Source organism: Coturnix japonica, chromosome 3 (genome assembly GCF_054131305.1).
Source record: "Coturnix japonica strain WE chromosome 3, WE-NBRP24, whole genome shotgun sequence".
Classification (NCBI taxonomy): domain Eukaryota; kingdom Metazoa; phylum Chordata; class Aves; order Galliformes; family Phasianidae; genus Coturnix; species Coturnix japonica.
Genome location: NC_140665.1, coordinates 91838714 through 91862233, shown reverse-complemented (window position 1 = coordinate 91862233; position 23520 = coordinate 91838714). Strand labels below are relative to the sequence as shown.

The following is a 23520-nucleotide window of genomic DNA, read 5'->3' as shown; positions in this document are numbered from 1 at the left end:
TGAATTTTGGAGATTTTTTTTTTCCCTGTGTAATTGGAGATAATTATTGTTGTAAATGAAGGCAGCTTTACTAACCACACCCAGGCAAGACTGCACAATGTTTAGGAGCCATAAACTACTAAAATGCATTAGAGGCACGTGTGCAGTTTCACAGAAGATGCTTTTGTGATTAAACAGTATTATTTGTTAAGGTCGCTTGTCTTTGTGTTTCCTCTATTTCTGAACAGGATTACAAAAGCCCTATGATACGGAGCATAGTTTGTGGTGTACTACCACTTCTTTGTAAATAAACTTGTCCAGGATTAGAAAGTGGCAGGGAGGTCATTTTCAAAACCTTCTTTCAAGGAACCTTTACTAGCAAGTTGTGAATGTGCTTGGAGCACGTAGGTAGTGCGCTGCTGTTTTGAGGTTTGCTTGGAGGCTTTTTGATGTAGTTATACATAAAAAGGCGCTGCCCAGTGTTAAACTATACAGTGTGCTAAGAGTAACATTTTAAAATCTTAACCTGTATCTTGAGAGGAAAAAGGTCCAAGTTTGGAGACAGTAGGTTGGGAGCAGATAATCCTGATGGATAATCTTGTTTCTATCCGTGTTTTCACTCCTTCTGAGTTGTTTTTTTTTTTAATCTTAGTTTTTCTTCTGTTAGTACAAATCAATCCTGCTGACTCAAGCACCAGCATGAATGTTTACGGCTCCCCAGGAGCAGGAGGCTGTTGCTCTCATGTTGGTAGACCACATAGGTGCTTCTGCAAAGCTTTGTACTGCAGATACAATGAATTGAAATGCTTGGATCTATGCAGGATAAAAGAGCCTAATGAACGTTATTTCATGCAACACAAACTTAGACATTGTACTTCAGTAACAGTTTGGAGGATACGATTTATCTCACTAGACATTGGGTTTGAAAATGCAACAGGTCTTACCCATTTGATTTTGATGTTAAAAATGTTAATTGATTTTTCAGAAGTAGAAAATACGCAAAAACTTAAGATGTAGTTGGTTTCTTTTTTTCTGCTAACTCAGACACCTCATAGATGAGCGGTCCTCACCTTGATTTATGCCACGAACACTCAACAATGTTAAAATAGTAATTGCTCTCTAAGTAGTATTTCTTTAGTGTTTCATTAACATTACTGCCTGTGTTTTAACATTCCATTTCATGTCCATATTCAGATGAGACTTTCCAAAAGAGTTAAGTTTCGTTTCTTCTTGCATGACGAAACTTCTGAACGGAGCACAGAAAAACATTTTCTACTATAAATATAACTATTGTGTTGGTTTTCTGGTATTGAGTGACTTGAAGTTGGTATATTCACACAGAAAATGCAAAGGGCAGACCTGCTCCTCATGGGAAGGTGGTATGTTTCTGATTCTGAAGATTTTTTTATTGGTTTCAATTTGAGTAAGTAGGCTGCTGAAGACAGCCCTTGTTTTTGTGGTCATAGCCATAATGACAAAGAACATAGAGTCATACATTGGTTTACCTTCAGTAAAACATCTACCTACAAAAGTGTCTGCAGCCCTGTGTCACATCCTTCCTGTGGCCTCTCTACTCTGGGGTTACAGCAGCAGCTGCAGCAGTTGGCTGAGCTGTGGTGTATCTTCCCTTGGCATCCATGTCCCACCCCACCACGTTTTGTGGAGCAGCTGTCAGGTTTTTCTTTTCAGGTTTAGAAAATCTCAAGTTCTTGATATGTAGGAAGTTGAATATATGAAGATGTGAAGACATTGCATCCCAGCAAGTAGTTAGCAGATAAATGTGTACCAACATACCACATTATTAGTATTTTTTTTTGTAAGACATCTTAAAGTTTGTTGCTTCTTTCCAACCACCAGGTTCGCCATAAAATGACACAGAAGGTTTATGCAATGAAGCTGCTTAGTAAATTTGAAATGATCAAGAGATCAGATTCAGCCTTCTTCTGGGAAGAAAGAGATATCATGGCCTTTGCCAATAGTCCTTGGGTGGTTCAGGTAAGGCAGATGCATAACAGTAAAATAATAATAGTAATAAAAGCATAAACCTCTCCTAGACTTGAATTTACAAGTAATGGGTTTAAATTCAGATAATAATTTTTTTTAAAGATGTATATTTACAGCAATTTCGATGAGTTCTGTGCATTTGGTTATGTTAGAAGGTAGATTAACTTGCATTATGGTCACTACAAATATATCATACAATGCAATTGCAAATGAATTCTAAAGTAACCACATAAGGGTGGTGAAACACAGACACTAATTGCCCAGAGAGGTGGTGGATGCTCTGACCTTGGAGACATTCAAGGTCAGGCTGGATGGGGCTCTGAGAAACATGATCTAGCTGTAGATGTCCCTGTTTATTGCAGGGGAGTTGGACTGGATGACCTTTGAGGGTCCCTTCCAAATCAAATGATTCTATGATTCTATTCAGAATAACAGGGAGATAAGATAACTTTCCAGCTAAGAATTCTGTATATGAATGTAGAAACAAATGTCAGCTTTATTTCCAGTCTTTCCTGGTGATATGGTCAGTTGTCCAGTAGAGTTCAGTCTTATGAATGCTTTAAGTTGTCAGTGGCTTTTCAGCTGCAAATATTGTAGATGGAGGAGTGCACACTCCTGGTCTCCTGGAAGACAGGAGATTGTATCAGTGCTTTGCTTGAAACCATCTTCTGTTCAGTGGTCTGTTGCTGCATCTCAGTTCAGAAGTAACATCCCCCAGCTGATGGAGAGTTGACTTTCTCAACTGTTCCTAAACACCCCTGCTTGTATCTATTTCCTGGTATTTGTTATCATGTTTGTAATTTGGATTATCTGTTTGGGAAGGATTAGTGCTAAATATGTAACAAAATAGATTAATTTACTGCTGCAGTTTTTTGACAAATGTGTGGAGGTATTTGTAGTATTTACAGTAAAACTAAACGTGCAGTTGAAAATAGATGTATGACAGTTTTCAAGGGAGAGTGTAGCAGGCATGATATAAATACGTGTGTGTATATAGAAGATGATAGAATCATAGAATCAGAATGGCTTGGGTTGGAAGGGACCGCAAAGATCATCTAATTCAATCCCCCTGCCATGGGCAGAGTTGCCACCCACTGAATCAGGCAGTCGATGAGGCTGTCCATGTCAAATGAATTAAAATACAGTTGCAGTTGTGCCTTCTGTGGTGAAGTGTCAGTGTGATATATAGAAGTACTTAGGTCCAGGGAGATGGTTTATGAAAGTATCAGTCCTGTTCTGAGGTAGAAACTGGGACAAATGGTGCAGCTTCCCTGCTCCTTCTTTTTCAGGTGAAAGAAGAGGTGAGAGCAGAGCCCTAGATAGTGTTGAATTTATAAAATCCCTGAGGACCAATACTGAAAGTGCTGTGTAAAGGCATAGGATGGCTATTTATCACTGTGTTAAATAAACACCTTTATGTGGGAATACAGAGACTATTTTGGATTTTAATTTAGACTTCAATGATCAAATAGATATTTATGTTATATGTTTTGTATACTATTCATTTGCAAAAATGAATACAATGTTATATATACATGTATGCAGTAACGTGTTTATAACACAAGTCTTCTTTCACCAGTGAACAGTAAATTTTGCTCCAAAGGTCCCTGTAATAATTTTCCCATCTTTAATAATCTCCCATATTTCAATGCTGAGTGAAATTCTCTGAAACTTCTCTACTCAAAGCCTAAAATACATTTTAAAGAAGCTAAACTTAATGTCATGCCTGTAAGAAGCATAGTAGCTCCAGTATCTATCAAACTGTCATTTCATTGTTCAGTTCTTTAGACTGTGTAACCATGTTTAATTCTTTTCTCATTCCAATATGCATGTTAGTTTAGGACAAAGTCAGTATTAACACAGGTTTTTGTAAATATATATGAAGATGTTGTATATAAATTTATGGTATATGAAATTCATAAATAGACTAATTGACTCTTACTACTATTCACTATTGAGCTATGTTAAGATTGATGCAAGATGCCTGCTTTCTCAGATTTAATATTCTGCATTTTCAGTTGTAGGGATATTTTTTCTGTCAAGAAACACGGCAATTTAGATAGTCCTGCTACTGGTGTAGCCAGGAAGCCTTTTTCATTTCCTTTAAAAAGAAAGTAAGGATTTTTGAAGTTTCAAATAAAATTCAGTTTTATGTGCACTTCAGTTTAATGAAACCTCAGGTACTTTGTTATGTCTTCTAACTGTCTCTGAAAAGTAATTTCTCCTTTTCCTATTTTGTTTTTTCATTTCGCAGCTTTTTTGTGCCTTTCAAGATGACAAATACTTGTATATGGTAATGGAATACATGCCAGGAGGAGATCTTGTAAACCTTATGAGCAATTATGATGTGCCTGAGAAATGGGCTAAGTTCTATACAGCCGAAGTTGTTCTTGCTCTTGATGCAATTCACTCCATGGGCTTGATACACAGAGATGTGAAGCCTGACAATATGCTATTAGATAAACATGGGCACCTGAAGCTGGCGGATTTTGGCACTTGCATGAAAATGGATGAAGTAAGTATGCAACTGAATAATTTATCACCTATGAAACTGTCATTCTATTTTCTCTTGAGCTACAATACCCAAAGAAATACTTATCAAATGGTCCGCTTGGTTGGAAAGCTGTTCCTTGTCTCCTATTTTTAAATACAAGAGTACTTTAAATAGTTTACCATTGTCGGTAATAAACTGTATTGGCACATGGAAGGGGGAAATAAATTTAGTTTTTGTCATTTTTGAAAGCATGTGTTTGTGAATTTCTGGGGTTCATTTCTTTGCCAAATGTCTGAAAAGCTTATTAGGCAACTTCTAATTACAATATTAGCACCCTTGGAACAGTTCATAAGCTGTCAGTTTTCTATAAGTGATATTATTTTCTAGGCAAGATACGGTCTATATTTTTTTTCTCATTGTTCTCATAGCATCCTCTAGTGGTCATTGAAATGAGGTCACAATAAGGCAGCAGGGGTATGCGATCTAGTGATTAGAATTTCTGTTAGCTATTACTCAAAATGTCATATTTTTAACTGTCTAGATTTTATCATGTGCAGCCAAATGCAATTTTCTAATGAGGCTGCATAACTACTGTATTTTAAATAGATATAATACCTTTTATTACTGTAGGAGACTATCCTTGTAATTTGCACTTTAAGTTTTCCATGACAAACAATATCATGTAGTTTACACTGCATGCTCTTCTTGTGAAATTATAACGGGTTCTCATCAACTGTGTATGATTGTATGTTATCATTTATCAGGCCTTTGGAAGGTTTCTTTGTTTATCCCTTTTAAGCTTGTTTGCTTCAGTGTGTTAGATTCTTTCTGTGTTATTTAGGCAGTGCTTGGTATAATCTCTGCAATCTATTTAATTTGCATTTGCGTTAAGTTAATATCTATTCAGCTGTATCCAGAAATGCTGTCTGCTTTTTTTCTTCCAAATGTCAGTATATCACTGCTGATATGCAGCGGTTTATTGAGAACTCTGTTGTGCTGATATTGTTATCCTAAGTTATTCAAGTGCTGTTGATCATGTTGTGAAGGTGAGATTGCTTGCGTATCTCTTGCTATAGCAAACTCCAGTTTACATGAGGCATCATCAACAGATGGGTGATCTGCCAAAGAAGTTAGTTTTTAATTGACTACATTTGAAGTTCTAAATGTTTCTCAGACTCTGTGGAATGGCAAAAATATTTTATACAGGAAACTTCAGAAGTTGAGAGGCTCTGGACTGTCTCCAAATCTCATGCTTCTTCTTACAAAACATGAACACATCCCAGCTGTGTAAACATAATATTGATGTTGGCAAGATGATTTCTAGAAAATATATGCTTACCCAACACTTATTTATTTTCTTCTGACTTGGAGTTCTTTTAGCAGTTGTGCATGTCTTCCTTGTGCTTTTGAGACTGAGGAGAGCTCTGCTTCAGTTTGGTGGGAGGCACAGTTTGGAAGACAGACTTTGTTAATACTTGCTGGGGAATTGAAATGAGTGTTCTCTTAAGTTGTTGTCCAAGCCAGCCCAGACACTTGCAGCAGAATTCCTCCTTAGTATGTGAAAAGAAATTGTTTAGTCTTTCAGTGGTGTATTCCAACATAAAAGGAACTGGACCATTTATTTAACTTGGCTGTGATGTTTTGTTGTTGTTTTTTTAATCCACAACAAGGTGAATATCTGTAATTGAGTAAAGGTTCGGGCTGGCCTCAATGATTTAGTAGGTATTAAAAAGAATCCGAGTGCATGTTTCACCAGACTCTATGTTTGCTGTATGTAATAAAGTAGACAGAATCATGACTGATTACTGCAAGTGTTGTAGGGCAAAAACTGCTTGGTGCTCTCAGGTCTGTGCTTAACTTTGGCTTGTGCTAACTGAACTTGCAGGAATGCACAGACTTAAAGGATATCTGTTGTAAAGAAACAGGACCAAAAGAGGAGCTGTTTACCACTTGGGATCATTGCCACAGATAGCTGAGCTGAGAGATTAAACGTGTTCCTCTTCTTAGAACTCACTTTCTAAGTCCCAGAATGGTTGAGGTTGGAGGGATCTCTGGAGGCCATCCGGTCTGATCCTCTGCTCAGCAGGATGCCTGCCTCTCCTTGATGGTCCTTCAGGACTGTGCTGAATCCTTCTTGCTTCAGTTTGTTGTTGATAGTGGTATGCTCAAACCTGAGAGTAGCATTAACACCTGATCTGTGCTATCCTGACATGTCTGCACCAGCACTCTCCAGTTCTTGTTTGCTGATAAGATATTAATGAGGGAATTAAAGCCTCATTCTTAGCCTTGTTCCAAGACAGTGAGTCATTCAGGTGTACCCGAGGTCTTCCAGAGGATGAAACTAGAACTGCTTTGCCTTCAGCAAAGTTACATTTCTGTAAGATGTTAGGAAACACAGTAGCCCCACAGCCAAATTTTCCTAAGCTGTGAAATACGTACTGTCTTGTTGACACGCTTTTTCTTTTGTAGTTGTTCAGTTTTCCCAGGTATCATCTGAGGTGATGAGAAAAGTCTCAGTCAAAAGAATAGCCTGAGACTATTGAGAGAAGGTATCGGAACTGCTGTACTGAGTGTGCCATTCAGGTACCAGAGGCTGACAGGACTGACACTTTGTCCAGAGAAAACAGCACCCTTCAGATTTCTTCAGAAATATTTTGTTTCATTGCATTGTCCTTTGACATCTTGCCTGAAAACTTAGTATTACTACCTGGAATTCTTCAGCTCTGTAAGATAATTGACAAGCTTTCTTGTCACTGTGTAGCAGCTGTCTGACTCAGGTAGGGCTGGCTTTTCTTTGGCACAAACTTTGCTTTGTTTGCATAAGACTTCATAAAACATTAACATGTATGAAATATTAAAAGGTGATCTTGTTTTGCTGTATTAATTACAGAGGAGCGCGAAATGGAATGTTATTAAGTGCTTAGATGTCAAGGTGATGAGACTGGTCTGAGTGCAGAGTTCTCGTGACTGAAGCTGTGGTCTTCAGAGAAATCTTTCAGGACTGTTCTGCTGACATCTATTTAATGAAGTTTCTTACCTGGAGGTATTTGAGTGGCTTCAGCCAGGCTTCACTGAGAGAAGCACTGAGAGTGCTCTCTCTTGAAGTAGTGTTGCATTTGGGTAAGGAAGGCACAGACATGCACTGCAGTTGGAGGCTGGTGGAGCCTAGTAAATGTGTATGTTTGGTGGCCCTGCTAGGCAGGTGGTTGGAACTACGTGATCCTTGAGGTCCCTTCCAACCCGGGTCATTCTGTGATTCTGTGGAGGTCCTCCCATCACTAGCATTGAGAGGTCGTAGTTGTGCTTCACTGAGTGCTATTGTTAGCAGAACGACCAGCTAACTGTTCTAGTCATGTGCCGGGGCTGTATTTGAGTGTTCTTGAGTTTAGATTTCTGGAGCCTGGGTTTAGCTTCTTTACTGGTGTTAAAGTGTTAATGTCATCTGTAGTATCATCTAATGAAACTGTCGTACTCTTTGTCCAAACAATGCATTAGCTCCTCTAAAAAGAGCTGCCTCGTTATTTTAGTTCAGGATGACCAAGCCATGTGTTTTGTCTGCTTCACTGTATAGAAAACAGTACTTCAACTGCTGTAGCTGAGAAGTTAAGCTTCTCTTACGTTCCAGCTTCATCTTTAGCTTCTTCTTCCTTGTAGAAGAAAATAAGCAGAAAAAGGAAGAGATTTTCAAAGTCTGTGCAGTGTTTAATCATAGCTTCAGTTCTGGCCTACTGGTTCATGATTTGTTAAGATTCTGTTTCAATATATGAATAAAAGTTTCTGTCCACATTCTATGTGAAAAGGATAATGTAACTGGCTGTCTTAATTTTTACATGTAAATGCAGTTCCAAAAGCAGAATGATTCTTTTTATTTCCTTAAATATGAATTTTCATTCCAGTTTTTCCTACCAATATTCTGTATTAATATTCAGCCAAAGGTGATGGAAAAATGCATGGAGAACTTTCGAAGGTAACCTGGACGTTACTTTAGGCTGAGTGGCTGAGTCAAAGATGAGTGTATTTTTGGTACTTCTTTGGTTTTATCCAGGATTTAATTTCATTCATCCATCTGGTCTCTCTGGAATGAATGCAATGAATTACATTAAAGGGAACAAGGCTCTAAGCTGGAAGCAGCATGCTGGCCTATCTAATGATGTTTCTACATCATTTAGCTCCTGCAAAGTGTGAAGCAAAGAGGATACATAACAACACCATTAATAAATGATTAATAAAAGAATAATTACATTAATAAAAATCACCTAGTAATACTTCACTTTATTTTTCTTAGGCCTTGTTATTCTTTTAAAACAGCTTTTACTTTCAACTTAAGGTGTGACTATTAGAATGAACCCGTGACTTGTTTGAATTACACAAACATATTATGTGCGAGCTATGCAGGACCTAATAATCGAAATTATTCAGAAGCTCTTCCATGAATTCAATGAGATAAGGAACCATCTGATACAGCTCATACTTGTTCATATTGAAACCAAGGGTGATGCAACAGAACGAGCCCATTGTTGAAATGCTGTTACAAAGAGAAATGGTTTGGTGTAGACAAAGGGGGGAGCAGGTTATCAGGATTTGTCATTTCAGTTCATGTTATTCCTGGAGCTTTCAAACATGTATCTTAAACCAAATATTTTGGGTTATTATTTTCCTGGTTTTTTGTTTTGTTTTTTTTTCCCCTGGTCTACTAATAGGCCAACTGCAGTTTTGTGTAAGGACTGAGCAGCAGTTTTAACGGGGCTGTTTGAATTGTTGCTGTTGCACAGACAGGTATGGTGCGCTGTGACACGGCTGTTGGAACCCCCGACTACATATCCCCCGAAGTTCTGAAATCACAAGGGGGTGATGGTTATTATGGACGGGAGTGTGACTGGTGGTCTGTGGGAGTTTTCCTTTTTGAGATGCTAGTTGGTAAGTAGCAATTTCTTCTGCTAAAAAGGTTGTGGTTTAGTCTGTGCTGTGCTTCTTTTTGCTTTGCTGCCAGGGGTTGGTTGTACGTCATTATCTAACGGCTTCTGGATTCAGTTGTTTCATTCCTGTTCCCTTGTTGTTCTGTCTCATGCTGTCACAGCTATTTGTGTGCTTTCACAGTGATTAGGTTCTCTGACTCAGTTCAGCTTAAAAGTAATTCCTAGAATACTTATCTTGAATCTACTACCTCACAATCTCAGTAAATGCTCATGCCATCTTCAGGTCAGTATTGAGTTGTTAGGGATGCAGAGATGGGAAATGAGTGGGAAGGACAGAACTGCTTTTGTTTTGTTTTGTTTTTGTGTTTTCTTTTTCTTCCTCTCCCAGCACTAGCAATTGTTACTGATGGGTCAAAATGTCTCTGGCAGTATGGCTTGATTCTTTCTTTCTTGCTTGTGTCAGGATTTTCCAATAAAATACACTGGATTGCTATGGCAACATAGAATATAATCAGTTAAGGACATGAGTCATATGCAACTTAAAATACTCAGAAGATCATTATTACAGCCCGATTACAGAAAGAGGGAATTGAGCATGTAATTATTCAAAATACATATGAGCATGCTGTGGGAATATTGCAGATGTGATGATGCTTCTGGCATCCTGAGCCCTGGAAGATGCTTTCATGGAATCATAGAATGGCTTGGGTTGGAAGGGACCTGAGGGATCACCACGTTCCAGCTCCATTGGTCACAGTCAGGACCACCAACCTCCAGATCTGGTACTAATCCAGGATGCCCAGGGCCCCATCCAACCTGGCTTTGAACACCTCAAGGGACAGAGCATCCACAACCTTTCTCATACTTTGGTATATGCTGCCATTGAAATCTCCTCGACTTTGGGAATTAAGCCATTTTGGTGTACAAATATATATCTTGTAGTTAATAGTCTCATAAATGATTTTAGCAATACATGAATTTCTTCAGTAATAAAAATATCAGACATTTGCTCACGGCCGTGATTTAGCAGAGGGTTGTTAGGATAATATGGTTAGGTTGTGGTTGGATTTGATGATCTTTAAGGTCTTTTCCAACCTGAGCAATTCTATGATTCTATAACATAGATGCCCAGAAATGTTTTCTCAGGGCTTGATGTATGGGTTTTTTTTGTTTTTAAACTGCATTTGAGATGATGATCCCCTTGTTGTTACTGTATCAGGAGCAGACCTGCAGACCTACATAAAGGAGGTACTCTACTTGTTCTGAACAAAAATCCTGCTGCATTTCACTGTGTCATCATGATGTTATCCCAGGCTTTCACTATGAGTTGCTAAGCAGAGGGGGCTTACATTTGGTGCAGTTTCTCCTAAAATTTGGAGTTGTGCATTGAGAAATTTCTAACATTTCATAAATCTCATGCATTTTTCCTACCACAGGCTGTCTATCTTGTTACAGTATTTGAAGCTATGCTATTTTTACAGCTTTTTTTCCTTCTCTACTCAATGTTTTTTTCTCCTTACATTCTAGACTGGAGTCTTTGCTTTCATTCACTCTGTGATTTTCACACCTTCAGATGGGTGTGAAATAACAGTTTTGTTTCTGTTGCAGTTCTGAACTTGTGATTAACACTGTACTTCTGTTGAATTCCATCCTTACACTTCTGGCTTTTTGTGAAGTCTTCCAGTCTCCTTGCTTTTTTAAGTTAATCTGAGCTTCTTTCTGCCTCTGCAAAGTGTATATGATTTTCTACCTGCACAGTCTTTTTGAAATGCTTTTGAAATCTGCTTCACCTTTATACTGAAAATTACAAGGCTTAGTTATGCCCTGTAATAATTTTTTTTTTTGCTTATTTGTTATTCATCATCTTATTCCAACCTGTGTTGTATTTCCTGTCTAACAGCGCCAACATGATTTCCTTCAGCGACTTTGTTTGCAAACACAGTGTTTGAGGCTCATGTCAGATTCATTTGACAGTGTTTGAAGAAACATGCAACTTCTCTTAGATAACTGTATAGCTTTTCTGGTTCTTGTAACTGAACTAGAAATAATTAGGCTATTCAAGACAGATCTACTCCCACGTACACTGCTATTATGAAACAGGCATCAATGAGATTGCCTGGGGAGGTGGTTGAGTCACTCTCCCTGGAGGTGTCTGTGGAGAGATGTTGGTGGCAGGTGGACATTTGGACTTGGAGGTCTTTTCCAACCTTTTTGATTCTAGGGTTCTATGATTGCGTGAAATGATTTGGAGTATTTGATGCTGCCCAACTCTGGAGGTGAGGTGGTGCTGGACATCAGACCACATAGTGCAGAGCAGAGCAGAGAAGCCCACCCCTCTCCCAGTGGCAGTGCTGGACCTGGTGCAGCCCAGGGTATGGCCAGACCTGTCTGTGAGGACACACTTTTGGCCCGTATTCAGTTTGCTGCCAAATTCTGTGTTTATGTCAGCAAAGAAACTAAAATTAACTGAACTTTGAACTTCAGGTGAGAAAGGTGGCTTTTAAAATCTCAGCCTTGGCCGTGCTAATATGGGCACCCAAGCTGATACAGTTCAGCAGTCAGCAAGTTTAGTAGTGCCTGACTCACTCTGCAGGCTCCCCAGGCAGCTCTATGGGCAGGGCTGGCCCGCCTGCCTCTGAAATGCTCTCAGGAGGGCAATGGTGGAGGCTTTACAAGGGATGTGTATTTGCAAATTGTTTATGAGGTTCAGTCCCTTGCGCCCATCACGGAGCATAAAGAGGTCGTTACATCTATGTATCATCCGCCATGTACATTAGAGAACGGTGACCCTACTCAGGTTGAACAAAATATACAAATCACTTGGCAACATTTTTGGTAGTAAGATGAGTATGAAAAATGTATAATTCAGTATGTAAAGGTGTTTTGTCAGAAGAACATTTTTAGTAGTATTTTATTCCGTACTCTGCATATTCTCTCCATTTCCCTCATTAAAAACAGCTTTAGGCAAAACTACTTGTAGAGTTTGTACCTCTTCTCTTTTTTGTCTTCATCTTACGGTACTTGAACGTTATCAGAATCATAAGAAGTTTACCATTTCGTTTTCAGGTGATACTCCTTTTTATGCAGACTCCTTAGTAGGGACATACAGTAAAATTATGGATCACAAGAATTCGTTACATTTCCCAGATGATGTAGAAATCTCTAAGCATGCAAAGAACCTCATCTGTGCCTTCTTAACTGACAGGTATGTGCATGTGTTATTTTGGTTCTATTTCTGTTTTAAATTGTATTAACACGTGTGCATTTTAAAAGTGATTTCCAGTATCTTAACTGATCTCTCTTCAGTTATCCTCTGCAAAATCATCCACACATTGTTTTTATTTATGGGGTACTTTTCTAGGTGTTCTATTTTGTTTCTTGCCCGGGTTCTGGCTGCTCTTGATACAATGTGCTCTGCTGAAGAAATCCAGCTGTGTCCTGGTGTGAAACAGAGCAACAAACCTGTAGGGCTGGAAGTAGTTTTCAAGCCCCAAAAGGCAGGGACCAAATGGTTGTGTTGAAGTGGACGCTGCTTATAAAAAATGAAACCATACGTTTGTGAAAACAAGCATATATTTACCAAGTTTGTCTGAAATTTTATAGAATATTCCAACTTTTTTCTTTTATCTGGTGTTACTCACTGACAAGTGTAGCTAATAGAGAAAGAAGATGTTGTCCTGGGTGTATATAAATCATCAAGTTCTTCCTTCATGGAGCTGAGGTTTTTTTTAATTGATACTAATTAGTATAAGCTCATTCTTGATGTGAACTCTTAAATTTTCTTTAGTGCCAGAAAGCAGAGGTTACATTAGATTTTTCTGATTAAAGAAGATGACATGGTAGGTTCAGATTTAACTCCGGACTGATAATGTGTCACCTCAGTTTGGCTGCAGCCAAATGTTCAGCTTGTAGGGAGGGAGGGATCAGCAGGAGAAAAACCAGCAACAATCATAAATGAATAAATTGCCTTATAATGGTTTTTATATTCACAGAAAGGATTGTTTGTTCTGCTCCGTAAAGATATACTTTAAGTGTTTCTAACCCTCCATAGCTGCAGGGCAGAGAGAAAACAGGAGCAGAATTGAATAACATGAGTGCAGCGAGGTTTATTTCCCCTACGTGTGTTTGTCTTCCTGTTTATATTTAACGCAGCGCTCAAGCAATTTATTTGAAACAGATGCCTTCTTTCTGTGTGCGTGATCAGCGATGAGGCACTTAGAGGGACAAGAAGGAATAAGCATCCACCCTATGATTTATTAGTTCTGTTGCACGCATTGGTTTTATGTTTTCTATTTGCAGATCGTTTTAGGAGAGATTTCATTTGGTCAAACTAGAAGTTTCTTTTTGAAGTTGAGATTTACTTCATTGTAAATATCAGCAAAAGACGTGTCAGGGTTAGTTATGGGGCAGAGGATGGAATTCTAAAAATATTTATTTCAGTTCAGCCTTGAATCACTGTTCTGTGCAGTAAGTTAGACCTTCCTCCACTTGAGTCCTAAGGTTTGTCATGTGGTTTGGCAGACACCGGTGCTTGGCAGTTTCTTCTTCCCCTACGGTGCTGGCGTTTTGTTTTTCTTTTGAGTTTCTTCTCAGCTTTTGCCTTAGTGCTCTCTTTCTTGCTTTTCTCCCCACGTGGCAGACTCCAACTTATGGACATTTAAGCAGTCGGAGGGAGAGTGGATATTATATATTTTTATATAAATACATTTTCATAAGAGAAACTACGGATCGTGGGTTGGTGTGTTTTTCCTTTTTTTTTTTTTTTTTTATTTGACCATTAATGTGTTTTATACAGAAAATCTTTACTGACAGCTTCTTTGCCGCGTGTGAGCAAGTTATAATAAAAGCTAAACAAGTGCTGTTTTTCCTAACGTGAATTTGGCTTAATTGCTATGTTCAGGGACGTGCGACTTGGGAGAAATGGGGTAGAAGAAATAAAGCATCACCCTTTCTTTAAGAGTGATCAGTGGAATTGGGACAACATCCGAGAGAGTAAGTAGATTAGCTTTAAAGTTATATTTTTATTCAGTGTTTGCATAAGGCTAATTAACAGTAATAACACAAATGAAAAATACTTTAAGGCTGTATGAACTAAGTAAATGTTTTCTATCTATCATGAATTTTGCCTGAATTTTCTTATTTCTCATTTATATTCTAAAACCTGTATAGGTAGGAGTTAGGAGAAATGTCTCCTTTCTGAAAGTAGTCTGATATTCATTGTATTTTACTTCATGCTTTTCTGTTTTGAATAGCAGAACTGTATGTTTTAGAAATCTAAGCAGAAAAGCTGCTCGTTGCATTCTATTTCTGTCTGTCTTTTGTTATTGTTGTTTTGATGGGTTGTCTGTTTTTTTTCCCTAATCTCAATTTTTTCTTAATCTGTGGCTAAGGCTTGTTGGTTTCATTGCCTTTCGTTCAAGAAATTGTGAACTTGATTGCTTTGGGGGGAGGGAGGGGGGGGGAGAAAAACAACTGTTTGATTCATGAGCTTGATCAGAACTTCTAAAGAGACATTTACTGAAGTTTCTTAACATGGTGATTATATTTAGTGTTTCACTCTAAAACGTGATGACCTTTGCAAATACATTGTGTGCATTAGATATGCCATGTTTTGAGCAACTAATGTAAATGTAAAAATACTTTGATTTAGGGAAAAAATACAGTCTTTACAGTAATATTTAGAGATCTGCTGCATGATTATTATGCATTTACCTAGCAGAACAACTTACATTATAGGCTGAATCTTGGAATTAAGTTGATCTTTTCTCTCCTTTCTGTAGCTGCTGCTCCTGTTGTTCCTGAGCTTAGCAGTGATATAGACAGCAGTAATTTCGATGACATTGAGGATGACAAGGGAGACGTGGAAACCTTTCCAATTCCCAAAGCCTTTGTGGGAAACCAGCTGCCTTTTATAGGATTTACCTACTATAGAGATAATTTGTATGTGAGACTTTAATGTGCATTTTTAGAAATATACTTGCAAATTTCTCATATAACCTATCCTTCCTTTTTTACTCTAGATACTTAATTTATTCATTGCTTGATATTCATTTCTGTTCAACTGTAAAGATAGAATATGCAGAGTTTAAGTAGAACGTATCAGTTGTGATTATCTCGATAATTCTTATGAGATAAATAGTATTTTATATGCATAAAAATATATATAGTGTCTTTTAAAATCTGTTGTAGGTTTAAGATACTGCTGGGTTTGTAATTTAGCTCTAAAATTGCTTTATGTTGGGTCTTCAGAAAAACATTTATGCAATGTAATAGCTTGCTGGGGCATCAATTGCTATCTACATGCCATTATTTTGTTTGATAAGTCCTATTCAGTGTATCTGAATAGATTTGAAAGAATTGTGAGTATTAAGTAAAACTGATAAGCTGATATGGATTTGAAAATGTCTTATACATTAGTCTTAGTTCTAAAAAGGCTCAGATCAGAAAGGTTCACTGGAGTAAAACAGGCTTCATTCTGAGAATCGGTTTGGACAAAATAAGGCTTGAGAGAAAAGATAGAAATGTGTTTATTGGGGAGGTTGCCAGAGTTGTTGAAAACTTGAATAAGGGCAGGAGGGATTTGTTTTTGTTTTTGACAGGTTGCTAAGTGACTCCTCTCAGTCTTGCAGAGAAAATGAATCGGTGCAATCTAGTAAAAATGAGGTTAGTGCCTTTTTTTATTTTTTCTGTAAGTATTAAGGACTCATTAACTATTTTTGTTAAATCTGTCAGGAGGAGGCAAAGTTGAAAACGAGGAATCAGATATTCTGGGGAGCACTCTGTTAATGCTCCTCAATAAAAACAACCATTACTATCTAGAGGACAGCAAGGAGGTGAATATATTTGAGTTATGAAAGGAATCAAATAATTCCCACTTAGGTTGTGTGAACATGATATATCATTAAGTACTGTAGATGTTTATTCACCAAACAGTTAACAGTGAAGTGATTGTACCAGCTTATGAATGAACTGTTGTGCTCAAATGTAAAGGTACCATACTGTAAGGATGAATGAGTACACGTTCTTCTATGATTCTTCTGGCATTTACAGTTTGGTTTCAAAACAAATGTGTAGGGCTCTGTTTGCCCCAAACAGCATCGCCCTTGGAAAGGTTGTGGTTTTTGGCTGCGCAAATGTGATTTGTGGCACATTTAACCAGAGTTTGGAAAATTAAATTGTCAACTATAGTGACAAAGGAATGTTATTGAGCATAAATCTCTCACTTGAAGTGAGTGTGTGCGGCATGTTTATTGAGCTGTTGAAGGTTGCCAACTGAATTTGAATATGCAGTTGAGAGGAGAATGCTACTAATTTCTCATGTATTAAACTTCATTACCACACGTAACCATTTGTGTTATTCAAGTGCAGTTTGTTAAAACTTACTTAATAGTTTAAGTTTGAAAAGGAAACGCGTGATGTATTGGCCAACCTAAATTTAAATGTGAATGCTTATTTTTTCCATTCTCATTTTCCCAAGCAGTGACTCCCAAGGTTTTTATGTCTTTTTCAGTGTCCCTGTTTTGGGGGTTTTAGTATTTTGCATGTTACATGTGGGGAGTAGTAGAGGGATAAGGGAGGGGAAAAAAGATGTTTGAAAGCCTGAAGATGTGAAGCAATTCCAAAATTGGTGTTTTATAATCTATTTTTTTTTTAATTTTGGGGTATTTGATTCATAAGATCTTTTTTATATTAAGCAAAACAAAACAATCCCAAACTTTAAAACTGTTTCTAATATTCTGCTTGTGAAAGAATTCCTCTCTGTGTGAGGGCATGGGGCACGTTTCGCAATGTTCTCTGAATGTTGTCCAGTTTGGCCATATGCTCCCCCCCATCTTTTAATTTTTAAATCATATGTGGAAGAATCACAGAATCACAAGGTTGGAAAGGACCTGTAAGATCATCTAGTCCAACCATCCTCCCTCCACCATACCTACAGAAAACCCCTAAACCAGATCTCCTAACTCACTATCCAGACACTAAGTGACTGTCCCAATAGTTGTTCTCCAGCTAAAAAAGACTCCACACAGGGAAAGAGCACAGAAAAGGATCAGAAGCAACAATTTTTTGCATAAAGAGATGTTATGACTGGCACTTTGTGCCACGTAATTGTGTGATGGTCGGCTTTAATACAGCATGTAGCAAATTTTCTGTCATAGAAACGATCAAGATTAGTAACTTGTAAAGGTGAGAAATAGAGATGAAATAATCTGCTGATGAATTAAAAATCATAACTGAAGGTTAAATTATTTTCCTTGCTTTCCCTTTTTATGTTATTGAGCTGCTTTACAGTGTTTTCATATGATTACAGTCTTACTTAAAGATCATTGGGGTTTTTTTTGCTTTTTACTCAGTTTCAGAAAAAACTAAGCAAGTTAGAAGAACAACTCAGTAATGAATTGCAAGCCAAAGATGAACTAGAACAGAAATACAGGTGAGATTGTCTTAACGTGGTTGATATGTTTGTGAAGAACTATTATTTATATTATACCATGATTTTGAATAACTTAAAGCTAAACATTTTTACTTCCCTTGGGGCTACCTTACCTACACCTCCCCCCACTGCCCTTTTATCTCTGTACTTCCATAAGAATGTGTCTATTGTTTGAGTGACTTTCCCAGCCCTAGATGTTTAATGTGATGGCTGAAAATAGAATATCTTAGGGAAAATTAATTGAACATATCCAAACACCCTGTTTTTTGTGTGTGGTCAAAAAGGTTTAAAGATATTTTTCATGTTCCTTCAGGTCTGCTAATACTCGTTTAGAGAAGATAGTGAAAGAGCTGGATGAAGAGGTGAGTCAGTCATTACCAATTACCGGAATTAAAACTTCAGCTTTGTATCTGAGTTTTTTCCTTAGGAGCCAGCAGGTTACTTTTGGTAGCTGTGTATTTATGGCAAGTAACACCAGTTGATTTGTTGGTATTTGGAGTGTGTTCTATCTGTGTCGGTAAAAGGACTGCCCAGCTTTGCACTTTAACGCCTACTGCACATGTATCACATCTGCACAGGGTATGTACAACATAATGTATTGTTCATACAGGTGCATGCTGAGCTTTTACAGTACCTGGATGTTTCATTGCTGCTAGGCAAGTTACAGCATTTGTTGAATGCAAACCATCATACAGTCTTAGAGTGATAAAAGCTGGCTGTAGTTGGTCTCGGATGGGTGAATGTGTTCAAATGTTCTGATGCACTGTGTTTGCAAGAAGCAAACGGCACGTGTCTTTTTTCCACTTCGATAAGTAAACCAAATCTGCCTTTTAATCACTTGAAGATTGCCAAGATTCTGTACGTAATTAATGTGTTTTGTTTTGTTCTTTTAAATATATCCAGATAACTTCAAGGAAAAATGTAGAGTCTGCAGTCAGACAGCTAGAAAGGGAAAAGGCTCTTCTTCAGCATAAGAATACAGAATACCAGAGAAAAGCAGAACATGAGGCAGATAAGAAACGCAATTTAGAGAACGAAGGTATGTTGAACCATGCTCGAAGGGTTCTGTTTTGATGTAGGGTTTTAAAAGAGAAAATCTTTTTCACTGCAGCTATTAACGGAATTGTTTTTGTTTTAGTTAACAGCTTGAAAGATCAGCTTGAAGATTTAAAAAAGAGGAATCAGAACTCTCAAATATCCAATGAGAAAATCAACCAACTACAAAGACAGGCATGCAAACTTTATATATGTATATTGTATAATAATCACTTTCTGAAGTTCAGAGTTTATTGGTAATGATGGGAGTTATAATGGAATTCTAAAAGCTGTTCTTTCTTGTCATGTATTCATATTCAGAAGTAATCTTGAAATAGGCCCTTATTTCTTTGGTTTATTAGATGAAATATAATAGCAGTGGTGGATGTTATGTTTTAATTGTTCAGTCTAAAGTATGTTTTTATCAATCCTAGTTGGATGAAGCCAATTCTTTGCTGCGATCAGAGTCTGAAACTGCAGCCAGGTTAAGGAAGAACCAGACTGAAAGTACAAAGCAAATCCAGCAGTTGGAAGCTAATAATCGAGAACTGCAGGATAAGAACTGCCTGCTCGAGAATGCTAAACTCAAACTGGAGAAGGACTTTCTCAATCTTCAGTCAGCACTAGAATCCGAAAGGAGAGATCGAAGTCATGGATCAGAGATTATCAGTGATTTACAAGGTATTGTAGCAAGTGTTCTGAAGTCGAGCTTTTGTCTGGCTTCAGGACTAAAACCGCGTTCTGGTGCTGTTATTTGAGTTTCAGACAGAAACTAAATTAGAGCTCTGTTTTATACAGTGTTGTTTAAGTTAGGACATGCATTATAGAGAAAATAAGTGGGGAAATACTTAAGATGAAAGTGTGTGTTACTGATGATTTCTAGAACCACTGTGATGAGTCTTAACAGTTATAACCAGATCATTTTGTCAATCAGTCAATATAGTACATGTTTTTTCACACACTGCCCAGCATCATTAATGTTCTGTTCGTTTATTAGGTCGAATATCAAGCCTGGAAGAAGAAGTAAAAAATGGAAAGAGTGCATTAGCCAAACTAGAAATGGAGAAAAGGCAATTGCAAGAAAAACTTACAGATTTAGAAAAGGTAACAACAGTTCCTTGTGAACATTTGCGGTACATTCCTGTGTATGGTTGGGATTTCCTTAATTGAGACATGGAGACAAAGTCTGTGTGAAAACGTAAGCCTTGTTTTCAGCATCAGTTCTTTCTCTGTGGATTTTTCTCATTGATTTTGAAGTTTGAGAAGTGGGGAAAGAAGACAAGAAAGAAAGAAGATTTTGCTAATACTAATAATTCTATAATATTTTACAGCTGGGAACATCGCTATATACTTCTAGAGCTCTTTATCAGTGCTTCTCTCTGGGTAGCAGAAGGGAATTCCTATGACATCAGGATCTGTGCTGTGTCTTCTGCATACTTCCAAGCCATAATGTTAATGTTGTCTGAAGTTTTGTATCTAACCTGACACACTAAATATTTTATTTTAATGCCCTTTTCTTGTTTAACAGGAAAAGAGCAACATGGAAATAGATATGACATACAAATTCAAAGTTATGCAGCAGAACCTCGAGCAAGAGGAAGCTGAACATAAGGCCACAAAAGCACGACTGGCAGACAAAAATAAGATTTATGAATCTATAGAGGAGGCAAAATCTGAAGCCATGAAAGGTATGTGTTTGACATCACAGTTAGACCTAAGTATAAATTATTGAGGGTAGGTAATAACATTTTTGAATGGCAATAGAAGTTTAAATGTAGTCATGTTTTCTCTATTCCCCTGCTCTTTTTAAATATAATTAGCTTTGTAAATCAGTTGTAATCCTTCGGTCTTTGTTCTTCTAGGTTACGGTCAGGCAGGTTTAGTCTCTTCGAATAAAACAGAATTCCTGTTGCCAGTGTCATTAATTCATTTTCTGTGATATGGCATTTATGTTTCAAAAAAGAAAAGTGATTCAGATGTACCATATGAGTCATTAGGTCCATCAGTTTCCTCAACAGCTTCGACTCTTTAGTTGATTTCAGATTATCACAGTCAAAGTAATGCTTGATCTATAGATAGAAAATATTTCTTTAAGAGGAAAGCCACCCTTTTATCCCTCTCAAACGTCTTGAAAATAAACTGGATTTTGTATTGCAACTGATGAGTAATAGTCCTAAGGCAGAAATTTGTGCAAGGAATGCTCTGGGGTGCTTTTCCACAGTTTACTGTGAAAAATTTAATGAATCACTTTTCAGCAATCTCTGTCGTAACTGACAACCATGTTACATGTTGTTAATGTGGGTAGATGCTCTTTCTCACCTCCTTCACCCCTTTAAACTTCCTGTTGTACTTTGACTCGTCTGCAGATTGACCTTAAATCTCTTTCTTCACAGAAATGGAGAAGAAACTTTTGGAAGAGAGAGCTTTGAAGCAAAAAGTGGAAAATAGGTTGTTAGAAGCCGAAAAGCAGCGCTCCATGTTGGATTGTGATCTCAAACAATCACAACAGAAAATAAATGAACTCCTTAAGCAAAAGGATAAACTAAATGAAGATGTATGTAACAGTGACAATAGAAGTCTTAAGTGGAAACTAATTTTAAATGTCTTTGAATTCTCCTTTTGTTATAGCGATATTTAGGATGTTTGCGAATGTAAACGGCAGCAATTCTTACTTCTTTGTGTTTGGAGCTTTAAAAAGCCAACTTTACAGAGTAGTTTTGTTCTTCTAAAGTATTCCAGCAGTACTGATATCAGAGTTTTTATTCTGGAATGTAGGATGCTAAGAAATTAATACATGGAAAGACTAGGTTATCTATTGTGTGCTAATAACTTTATTATAGACATAACAAAGACATAATAAAGTTATATATACATATATATATGCAGACATAATTAAGTTATATATAGTAATAAAGATAAGCAAAGATACATATATATGTACATTATAAGTGTATATATAGAGAGAAATAGATTTAACTATTAAAAAACATGCATGTTGTACAATAATGTATGAGGACTGCTCCAAATGTAATGCCTCCTATTTTATTATGTTGGCCCACAGTCTCATAGGTGGATGTTGGTGGTATAGCAGTAGAGGCTGAACATTTCTGCCTTGTGACAGATGGCAGCAAAGGGACCAAACAAAAGGGTCTGACAAAATGCCATCAGACATGGAAGTGCTTATGAAGCAAAGGTTCATTCAGTTCCTCCATGCAGAAAAAATGTACTCATTTACATTCACTGACACTTGCTGAATGTTTCTGGAGACCAAACAGTAGATGTGAGCTCGTGAGGTGATGAGTGGTGTGTTTCAGCAGTGGCAACAGTGATGTTGAAGACAAACAACATTCAAGATATCCATGCATGGCTCTCATACTACAAAATGTATCTTGATCAGGTCATCTGAGGATTACAATTAGGGTGTTTGGAGCTGGGTATTGGCTTCACTGCATTAGTGACAATGGTGGAATACTGCAGAATTTGCACCAGGTGAGTCCCATGAATGCTCACACAGGAGCAGAAGAAACACCATATAAAACTTTGTCAAGACCTATTAAGCCAGAACAAGGCTGAAGGTGAGAGCTTCCTGGATCGCATCATTACCAGCAATGAGATGTGATGTCATGCTACAAGTGAGAGTCAAAACAACAGTCCATGGAGAGGCAACATGTGAATTCCTCATAGAAAGAAAAGTTCAGTATGCAGCCCTCGGTGGGTAAAATGATGTGCCCTGTCTTATGGAAGAGGAAATTGATGACGCTTCTGGATTTCCTGGAACAAAGACAAACCATCACCTCTGGCCTTAACATCGCAACAGTGACTAAGCTGACAGCTCAAACTTAGAGTCAGGTCGGAGAAGACAATCTTTCTCTTGCAATACGATAACTCCGGGCCTCATACTAATTTGAAGACCATGGAATGCACTGCCAGTCTTATCTGGACTGTCCCACCACACACACTATATATAGTCCAGATTTGACATGTTCTGACTTATATCTGTTTGGACCGATGAAAGATGGACAGCATGGGTAGCATTTTCCTAGCAACAATGCCATTATAGCAGCTGTTAAAACATGAGTCACCACTGGCATAGATTTTTATGAATGCAGCATTCAGGCTCTTGTTTGTCACTGGCAAAAATGCTTAGCTGGTGGTGGTGATGTTGAAAAGTAGTAGCTGAGAATTTCCTCTATTATGTAGTGTGATTTTGCTCCCTGTATGTGTTGTACTTTACATGGAAATAAGTAGGAGGCATTGCATTTGGAGCAAATTGTATAGGAAGTGTCAATAAGAAACAGTGTTTACATGTTTCTTCCTTATGTAGATTCATAAGCCTCATGTTTCTGTTTATTTTTTAGGTTAAAAACCTGACTTTAAAAATAGAGCAAGAAACACAAAAGCGTTGTCTCACTCAAAATGACCTCAAGATGCAAACGCAACAGGTCAACACCTTAAAAATGTCAGAGAAGCAGCTAAAACAGGAGAATAACCATCTTCAGGAAATCAAATTAAGTCTGGAGAAACAAAACAATGAACTCCGCAAGTAAGCAGATCTGCTCTATTTTACTTTCTTTAAAGTAATGCTGAGCTGTAGTTTTCTTTTTGAAAAGCCAAGAGCCACGTTGATCGTGAAGATTTGTGCTGAAAACCTGAAAGAAGAA

General features: G+C 37.6%; 1 protein-coding gene across 8 annotated transcripts in view; it reads left to right on the top strand.

Moving 5' to 3' along the window:
• ROCK2 (Rho associated coiled-coil containing protein kinase 2) overlaps positions 1-23520 on the top strand; it is an 89661-nt gene that overhangs the window by 51540 nt on the left and 14601 nt on the right. For 7 of the 8 annotated variants that reach the window (XM_085542175.1, XM_085542174.1, XM_015859414.3 and 4 more), the window contains exons 4-19: positions 1837-1974; positions 4238-4498; positions 9250-9394; positions 12460-12598; positions 14294-14385; positions 15174-15333; positions 15993-16056; positions 17745-17824; positions 18138-18186; positions 18728-18863; positions 18963-19054; positions 19294-19540; positions 19857-19963; positions 20388-20547; positions 21253-21413; positions 23218-23402. In XM_085542175.1, coding sequence (XP_085398301.1) covers positions 1837-1974; positions 4238-4498; positions 9250-9394; positions 12460-12598; positions 14294-14385; positions 15174-15333; positions 15993-16056; positions 17745-17824; positions 18138-18186; positions 18728-18863; positions 18963-19054; positions 19294-19540; positions 19857-19963; positions 20388-20547; positions 21253-21413; positions 23218-23402 — 2216 coding nt within the window. Of the gene's footprint in view, positions 1-1836; positions 1975-4237; positions 4499-9249; positions 9395-12459; positions 12599-13885; positions 14128-14293; positions 14386-15173; positions 15334-15992; positions 16057-17744; positions 17825-18137; positions 18187-18727; positions 18864-18962; positions 19055-19293; positions 19541-19856; positions 19964-20387; positions 20548-21252; positions 21414-23217; positions 23403-23520 lie in introns of those variants that run through there. The other variant, XM_032443946.2, reaches the window with a different exon arrangement.